A 9,544-nucleotide genomic window follows, 5' to 3' on the forward strand; every position below is an offset into this window, starting at 1 on the left:
CTCACACACACACACACACACACACAGAGAGAGAGAGAGAGAGAGAGAGAGAGAGAGAGAGAGAGAGAGAGAGGAGAGAGAGAGAGACTCACAAAACGATCTACCCTCAGAGGTCATCAGCATAAGAAATTCTGATTTTTTGCTTACTTTTCCCTTTAACTTTGTCACAGTTTTTTTCCATCTGCCATGACCTACTGGAATTTCATTTGTAGCTAGTTCTATTTCTGTCTCTATTTTTTCTTGGCATAGTACCCACACCCATAACTTCAACTATTACTCCTAGGATGTTAACTGCTATCATGTTTAAGTACAAGTGTTCTTCTGGTTCCAAAGCATTTTCTCTAATATTCCTCATTTTTTTCCTCTTAGGATTTTCTGGTTCTAGTAGTAGCAGTTGATACCCTGATCTATAAGGGCTTAACTGGGGGGGGGGGGCACATATTGGAGTTAGGAAAGGCAAAAAATTGAAGTAATGTTATTAGATTTTAATTTTTTTAATTAAAAAAATCCTGTAGGGCTGTTGAATCTTACCAAATATCTATTGGTACTTTATTAATGTAAGAGACTGTGCTGGGTGCTTGGGGGAAGGCAGCCATCTTGGAGGTGTGAGATAGCTATGGCTGTAACTGGTTTGAATGGATCATCCTTAATGTGGTATCATTTTGCACATAAATTATCATAGGTGGAAACCCAAATTCCAATAATTCAATTAATAAAATACAACAGAGCTTGGAGGCGGTGCAGAGTTCCTGTGACATTATGGATTGAGATTTCACCATTTTAAAACAATGAGGGCCGTAGTGGAAAAGTGTGGTTTCGTTTATGCACAGGCAAGTGGCAGAGACATTAAGGTTATGGCCTGTCAAAGAAATTCAGAAGCTTTTTCTCTGTTTTGTGAACCTTCTGGTAACTGTTTCTGGTTCCTTACCATATAACATAGAATATAACATACCACAATAGTAAGACGAGTCATTGTTTTCCATAGCCCTAAAAAAGAAATAAAATCTTGCCAATTAAACATGGAGTGTCACCCGTTGTCTGTTTTCAAAGAGACCTTGGCTGTTGGAATGAGAAAAAAAAATACAGTGAGTTTTCAAAGACGACAAAAATTTAAAATTATTAAGTAAACAGAGGTCTTGATTTGTATGACACATGATGAATTTATTGTGCGTCCATTTTCCACTTTCAATTTCTTTCAGTTTTAACACTGTAATCAATAAGTCAACGTATTTCTACACAGCTTCCTAGATGGTTGTACCCCTTTCATGGCTCTGTGATGTGCGTAAGCGACTGCAGTGTAAACCGCTTGATTTCTTTGGTTACAGCAGTCCAGCGGCCAACCCACACACTCATTGATTAACACCTGCCCCGTTGGCAAGTTACAGGCAAATTCGTATTTTTTAAATTAAATTGTACAAAACTCTCCATACAGTTTATTAAACTGTGGGAGAGATGTGCTGTGGAAAAGCACTTTATAAATGCGCTCTTTTTTTTTTGTTTGTTTGTTTGTTTGCATTCCATTCTCGTAGAAAGGTTAAAATGGGCTGGGGAACGGAGCGCTGAGGAGGCGGAGAAGGGATATACGTCTCAGGATACAGGAAATACGGTAACAGCGAAACCAGGAGGAAGCCAGCCCTGTGCCTGGAGGGGATCCGCCATCTCAGATCTCGGCCTTGCCAGGGCCCACCAGAGAAAACTAACGCTCTGGTCCTGTCATACCTATGGGGGACCAACCTTGTGCCTCCGGGAGATCCACGCTCCCACCAGGAAATACGCGGGAACCCAAGCCTCCAAAAAAGCGCTGTGTCCTGGCTCCGCGGTGGGATTATCCTGAAGGGACTCCCAGTGGAGGTAGTACCACTCTCCCCTCGGCGCCTCCTCCTGCATCTGCTGGACTCAAGTCGCACCCTCCTCCTCCGGAGAAGTAGTGAAATAGATTTTTTTCCCAGCCGAAATCAGGTCAGATTCTTTCTTTCTCATCTGGGACCTCCAGGCTCTCTGAAACTTAATTACGCCTTTCCCCAGCTCGTCCCCGTTTTCCTGTTCTTTCCACAAATTTAAAAAGAAAAGAAACAAGTACAGGCGTTGAAACGCCTTTCTTTTTTTTTTTTTTTTAAAAAGTATGCTTGGAAGAAATGGGTATTTGATTGCAGTGAGTAATTAAGATATTTTACACGAGTTAATTGTAATTTTTAAAACTGCAGTGTTTTGATTTTCATGACAGGCCAAGGTATAGTGAGATACTAACAGAATGTTCACTGGCTAATAAATTAAAACTGGGTGGGGATTTACTATATTCTTCTGTTTTTGTGTATATTGAAATTTTTTTCCATTTAAAAATGCTTAGTCCAAGACCAAGTGTAAGGATGTTGTAAAGTGAGCTTTGAGAACTGGGGTTTTTTTCTGTGTAAGATGGGATCTAGTAAGTGAAAACAAGTTATAATATGATGGTCAAACCCAAGTACCATAAAATGTGCTTGTTCAAGGTATTCAGGAATCATGGAGGATGGAGATGGCTCTTGATGGAGTAAGGATGCCTGTTAGTCATCAAGAGCCATCAAAAAGGAAGGGGGAATTTGTGGGTGGGCCTTAAAGGGTGAGTGACATCTACCATATGGGTTAGGATGATTTTTAGGCCTAGTGTTTCCAGAATGAAAGCCGAGGGGCAAGATTGTTCTGGGGCAGCGTGACTGTAATTCTAAGTCTGTGAGAGAAGTGTGATACAGGGCTGTAGGCCTTGAGTGTTTTGCTAAGGAGGAGTACGCATTTTTGAGTACGCATTTTATTCTTGATGAACGAGTAGCATTGGAAATTTCCAAATAAGTACTATTTGTGTTTTAAGACTCTAACTCTTATTTTCACGGAACCAATAGCTTATTTGAATGAGGCTTATGTTAAAAAGAAAACAAACGAACAAGTTTGGCTCAAGGCTCACATTTCTTCTTCATCTCATACCATAAATCTTTATGGAGCCCTTGCTGTGGTTAGGCCTTGTACAGGGAGGTGTGAGGGACAAATGACCAAAACTTAGCAGGAGTAAAATAGATATTTGAGCTAATCAATGAATATCATTGAGTGACCATTCTGGGTGTCAGGTTTGTTGCTAAAGCATAAAAAAAATGGAGTCTCATTTCACCTAAAAGCAGTTGATTGTCATTCCAATAGGCCGGTCTTTCCCTCTTTTTTACCTCTATTCAAAGTGAAAATGGTAATTTAACAGGCAATAGGGAAAGAAATGCTCACCTAGGAAACAAAGGGGGCTATTCAGGGCAAGAAGTGTTTAGGAGCTACGCAATTTCTCCCCAGTGATTTAAAGCATACATAATTGTAATGGCGGATACTTGTTGAATTTGTGTGGTTGGTGTGTGAGTGTGTGTGTGTGTGTGTATGCCATATTTTTCCAAAGGATTTTGAATGCTTGCGTTTAATCACAGCTCCACTAAAGGATGTTTGTATAGGCCTATAAGTTGCCACAAGTTGTGAGACACTTAAGTGGCCTTGTTGAGATTTGATTAAGAAAGAAAATGCTTGGTTCCAGAATTGATGCTGTCAGCTGCTGTGCAGAACAGACTCTCTAATTCTGTGGACCCGGTTATTTAATAGGAATGCACCATTGAATTGGAAGCTGAAAGGAACATAAGGAACTGAAAAGGCCAGAAGAAAATGAGACAGACTATAAGTGACAGGAGAAAGGACTTCACCTTCTTTTCCTGTTTTCCAGTTTGTGAGGGATTGCAGTATGGCTCTATTTCCTTGGTGCGTTTGTAAAATAGTTCACCCATCGAAGACCATGAAGATTCTTTCCAATGCTGCCCTGCTTTTGCTGGTGTCCTGCACCTGGAAGTTGTGATGCTAAAGGTAATTTTTTTTTAAATAAAAATGCACTTTAAGGAGGAAAAAGGAGTTGATAATGGCATGTTCAAAAATAATCAGACAAATCCCAAAGTGCCAGCAGTAATGATACATTGAAACATTTTCTGTAGTATATGAAACCATATGCACTAAAAATAACCATGTAAATCTGTAAAGCAGTTTAGTAAATGTACTGTTGACTGATTACTTTAGTTTCTGTTCTTACTGGAAAGTGAGCCTTTTCAAACCCCATTTTCTAATTGTTGATAGTTAAGGGGAAAATAATGAGTACTTTTATACCAATGTTACAATAAGTATCCTTTCTGAATTATCTTATTTTTTCTAGTAATAAGCTGTTTTTAAATTATATTGTAATGGCTCTGCCTTCTTTTCTAATGTGTATTTTTTAGTTTGTCCAAGAAAATCAGTTGGTTTTTTTATTTTTATTTTTGTTTTTTGGTTTTTCAAGACAGGGTTTCTCTATGTAGCCCTGGCTGTCCTGGAACTTACTCTATAGACCAGGCTGGCCTTGAACTCAGACATCGACTACCTCTGCTTCCTGAGTGCTGGGATTAAAGCCTAGATTAGATGCTAGAAATTACTGTGTATTCCTAGTTTGCTGAGGGGATTTATTTTGAATGAGTATGGAGTTTTTTGTTTTGTTTTCTCGAAATAATTTATTTGTATCTAGTTGCTTAAGTACATTTTCCTCATTCCTATGACAATGGGATGATAAATTACAATAATTTTTAACAAATTTCTTTATTTTGCTTTTTAACAAGGCTTCCACATTCTTTGGGGGTTGGGGGACAGGGCAAATATTGGTCTTTAGGACTCGTGCACTTTCTGTCTTTTGTTTGGTTAGGTTTTTGTTGTTGATGCTGTTTTGTTTTGAGATGAGAGGTGTTACTGGGACCTGATCAGGATGGGCTGCCCAAGTGATCAGCCTTCCCCAACACTGTGATGAGAAGCCTGGAAGCCATGTCCAGCTTTTATTTAGGTGCTAGAGATTGAACTTAGGTCTGTGGGCTTGCATAGCAAGCAGTTTACTTTTTGCTTACTGAGCCATCTCTCCAGCCCCATTTCCTCTCTTAGGCATTTTATCTATATTTCATTTTCTTCTAGCTCCCTCTTGTTTGTTCTTTTCTAATATAGTGAATTGGGCTCTAGCTGATTAATGTTTCTTTTCTAAAATGAAAAGTTAAAACGACAAATTATTCTCTACAGTTGGTAAGAATTTCACAGGTTTGTATATATTATTTTGTTATTATATTCCAATAATTACTGTTCTATACTGTGTCTAATGATTTTTTTAAATTTGGGCATCTCATATGTATGAATGTTTTGTCTGTACGTATGTATGTACCATGTGTATGCCTGGTACCTATGGATGTCAGAAGAGAGCATCAGATTCCCTGGAACTGGAGTTACAGATGGCTGTGAGTTGCCATTTGGGTGCTGGGAACTGTACCCCATGCTCGGCAAGAGCAACAAGCACTCTTAACCACAGAATCATGTCTCTACCCCCAGCCTATGACATTTTATTTTTGCTTTTTAAGTTTATAGTTATATATGCATTCTTTTAAACATGAAATCATTAGCCAAATTATAATTAAATTTTTTTCTCTACTTTAAAGTATTTTTAGTCCTTTATTATGATTTTATTTTGGTTTTTCAAGACAGTGTTTCTTTGTGTAGCCCTGGCTGTCCTAGAATTTGCTCTGTAGACCAGGCTAGCCTTGAACTCGCAGAGATTGCCTACTTCTGCCTCCTGAGTACTGGGAACCAAGGTGTGCATCACTACTGCCCAGCTTTTTAATCCTTCTTGCAACAAAAAAGGAATGTATATAGTTGCTGTGAGTCTCAATGGAGTTTGGAATACAAAACTTTTCTTGCCAGGTAGGGCGGTGCATACCTTTAATTCCAGTATCCAGGAGGCAGACAGGTGACTATGAGTTTAATGCAGTCTACTTTACATAATGAGTCAGGCCACCCTGGGCTACATAAGAACTGCTTGTCTACAAACAAAACAAATGCCAAAAGTTTTTTTTCTTTCTTTAAATGCAAAAGTCATGATTAGGATGTTTATTGATCAATTAAGTCCTTGGTTAAACTATGAGGATAGTATAGAACACTTCTTTTACCCTTTATCCACATTAATTATCATGTCTTGCCATATGTGTTCTACCATTCTCTTTCATTTTGCCACCTAAAAGGAATTACAGCTGTATTTCTGCTTTGCTTACTTCTTCACCGTGTTTACTTGGCCTAAATACTTTCTCATATATTACCTGTTTTCTTGGTTAAAGTTGCAATCTAGGATGACATATTAATTACACTTAGATTTTGTTTGTTTGTGTCTTTCCAGTCCTTGATCAGGAAGTTTCTTCAATTTCTTCAATCTTCTTTCTTTGTTGACATTGACAATTTTTCAAAATAAAAGACAAATATTTTGTATGGGACTCCTCAATTTAGGTGTGTGTATCATTTCCCCATTGTGATATTTTAATGATGTACATTGGCAGGAAGACCATGGAAGTCATGTTAAGTGTTTCTCTCTGAATCATATTCAGAGCTTGCTTATGATACAGATGTCATGTCAACATTGATTTCTTGGTTAAGTTGTTGGGGTTCTGTTAGATTAACCCACCATTTTCTCTTTGCAGTCAATCATTTTGTCGTGAATACTGGGAGACTGTAACTTTTCTGTTTCTTGTCATACTATCTTCTAGTATTTTTTCATCTGTTCATTATTCTGGACTAAATGTTTTTACTGTGACTACAAAAGAATGCTTCAAATCCCATCTTTTTTTTTCTTTTTTACTGAATTCACTAGTTTATATTCTACTTGAATTCACTAGTTTATATTCTACTTGAAGAGAAAGCTTTTCTCCATTTCTCATATTTAGACACCTAAGTTTTTGTGTTATTTCATTAATAACCTTTTGCTGTCATAATTATTTTATTCAGTGTGTCTTCTTGATCGGCTTGCTCACCATTCTTTGACAGATATTTAGACTTATTTTAACATTTCTTTTCTTCCTTACTTTCAGGCTCATCTTATATTTTCTACCCCATTGACCATTTCTCTATTTGACTGTGCCACTGGGAGACCGTATTTACAAACTGAGGTGTGGAACTATGGATTTTTTTTTAATCTTTCGTTATTTCACATTTAATTTCAGAGTACAAACATTGTTTTATATTTGTTGAAATTTGCTTTAAGTCTTAGAGAGCATAATCACTATTGTGTCTTGTGTGTTTGTAAAGGGTTTGTATATTCCAACTGTTTTATATAAGGGTCTATAAATATTTGTTAAATGTATTACCTTGTTGTATAAATCACAGAGATCCACCTGCCTCTGCCTCCTGAGTGCTGAGAGTAAAGGTGTACACCACCATGCCTGGCCCCATTCAGTATTTTAGATGACATTTTATTTGTTAATTCTTTGTGTCCATGTGTGTGGTAGGGGTATGTGCATATGTGTGTGGGCATTTGTACTATTGTTTATTTGCAGTGACTGCTGTACAGTGTTAAGGAACATGTTTTCTACCTGATGGGTCTTGAGAATCAAACTCACCTCTTTGTGGGGTTTGGTGGTGAGAGCCTTTATCTCCTCATCCGTCTTGCCCATCCTACCTACACTCTATTTTGTTTGTTGTATTTTTTTTAGAAAACATTCTGCCAAAAATATGAATGCAGTGATTTATTTCTGAATTTACCAATAAAATTTATATTTAGTAGTAAGTATGAACTGTCTAAATACTTTTTTTCCTTTTTACATTTTTAAAATCTTTCGTATACAACCTGTTGTTTGTAGTTTACCTATAAAGTCTGTATTTACTGAATATATAATATATACATACATACATTCATTCATTCATACATACATATATACTTTTGCCAAATCATTTACAACTTTCAGACCGAACCATATTTCATCTTTAAATACTTCTTCAAATATATGAAGAACAAGGGCATTGGTATTGCTGCAGTATTGCTATGTAAAATATTTTACACCTTAAGTTTTCCACACAATGCCCTGTGTTGCCTTCATTTGTTTATATCATCATGCATTACATTTACTTATCATAAATCTTTGGTCTTCTAAACTCTAAAATAATATTTGTCTGTATTCTGATTTTAATTTTTCATGACATGGGCATTCTTATTATATCCAGATAGCTATGCTCTATATGTCCACAGTCTGGGCTTGTCTGATTGGTTCATTCTACCATGACTAATTTAGGCAGTTTTAGCCAGAATACCACATAGTTGATGCTCTGTCTTTCCTATCACATTGCATGAGGCCGTGCCAGATGGCAGTTTTATCACAAGGATCCTGATGCTTTTGGTAATTTCATGGATAACTAGGCAGGCACTTTTTTTCTTATTTTTTCATATGTAGTTTTAGCCTTTAGGACACACAGAATTATAGCTTATATTTAATGCTATATCCTTCCTCTTGGTTGTCTCTTTGCAGAAGCTGTTAGGGTTAGAAGGGGTTCTCTTTCTTTTTTAAGATTTATTTATTATTATACATAAGTACACTGTAACTGTCTTCAGAAAGACTAAAAGAGGGCGTCAGATCCCATTACAGATGGTTGTGAGCCACCATGTGGTTGCTGGGATTTGAACTCAGGACCTTCGGAAGAGCAGTCAATGCTCTTGCCTGCTGAGCCATCTTGCCAGCCCTAAAAGGGGTTCTCATAGTTATTCTGCCTTCATGTTTTCCTCCTTCAAATTGTATATTTAGATTGACTGGCTGTCAGGAGTTGCTTTTTGTTTTTGTTTGTCCATTTTTTAAGAAGCCCCAATGCACAGTCTCTTAAACACACTTTTCAAGGAGGTTAGTCATTTTTTCACTTTTTGGGTAAACATTTTTTTTCCCTCTGAAAACTCCTATTCCCCTCCCCCTGCTCCCCAACCCACCCACTCCTGCTTCCTGGCCCTGGCATTCCCCTGTATAGGTGCATAGAGCCTTCACAGGACCAAGGGCCTCTCTTCCCATTGATGACCAACAAGGACATCCTCTGCTACATATGTGGCTGGAGCCATGGGTCCCTCCATGTGTACTCTTTGGTTGGTGGTTTAGACTCTGGGATCCTGGGGGATACTGGCTAGTTCATATTATTATTCCTCCTATGGGGCTGTAAACCCATCAGCTCCTTCAGTCCTTTCTCTAGTTCCTCCATTGGGGACCCTGTGCTCAGTCCAATGGATGGCTGTGAGAATCCCCTTCTGTATTTGTCTGGCAATGGTAGAGCCTCTCAGGAGACAGCTATATCAGGCTCCTGTCAGGTAGCACTTTTTGGCATCCACAATAGTGTTTGGAATTAGTAACTGTGTATGGGATGGATCCTCAGGTGGGACAGTCTCTGGATGGTCATTCCTTCAGTCTCTGCTCCACACTTTGTCTCTGTAATGCCTCCCATGGATATTTTGTTCCCCCTTTTAGGAAGGACCCAAGTGTCCACACTTTGCACTTCCTTCTTCTTGAGCTTCATGTGGTTTGTGAATTGTATATTGGGTATTCCAAGCTAATATTCACTTATCAGTGAGTACATACCATGTGTGTTCTTTTGTGATTGGGTTACCTCACTCAAGATGATATTTTCTAGTTCCATCCATTTGCCTAAAAATTTCATAAATTCATTGTTTTTAATAGCTGAGTAGTACTCCATTGTGTAA

At 37.9% G+C, this 9,544-nt stretch overlaps 1 protein-coding gene and 1 long non-coding RNA gene across 2 annotated transcripts in view; both read left to right on the plus strand.

The window, feature by feature from the left end:
• Positions 1-1,575: 1,575 nt before the first annotated feature.
• The window catches only part of LOC110313937, a 14,618-nt gene continuing 6,649 nt past the window's right edge, over positions 1,576-9,544 (plus strand). The window contains exons 1-3 of the long non-coding RNA XR_002380136.2: positions 1,576-1,959; positions 3,722-3,858; positions 6,906-6,983. This is a non-coding gene — a long non-coding RNA (uncharacterized LOC110313937). The remainder of the gene's footprint in view (positions 1,960-3,721; positions 3,859-6,905; positions 6,984-9,544) is intronic.
• On the plus strand, positions 1,703-1,937 carry Nbdy (negative regulator of P-body association). The gene has a single exon (XM_021188401.2). It carries the CDS (start codon positions 1,722-1,724, stop codon positions 1,926-1,928), a length of 207 nt encoding a protein of 68 aa, XP_021044060.1. The 5' UTR covers positions 1,703-1,721; the 3' UTR covers positions 1,929-1,937.

This window comes from Mus pahari, chromosome X (genome assembly GCF_900095145.1).
Source record: "Mus pahari chromosome X, PAHARI_EIJ_v1.1, whole genome shotgun sequence".
Taxonomy (NCBI): Eukaryota; Metazoa; Chordata; class Mammalia; order Rodentia; family Muridae; genus Mus; species Mus pahari.

Excerpts from the sequence above, each read along its gene's own strand:
- Nbdy (XM_021188401.2), top strand. The coding sequence starts at position 1,722 with ATGGGGGACCAACCTTGTGCCTCCGGGAGATCCACGCTCCCACCAGGA.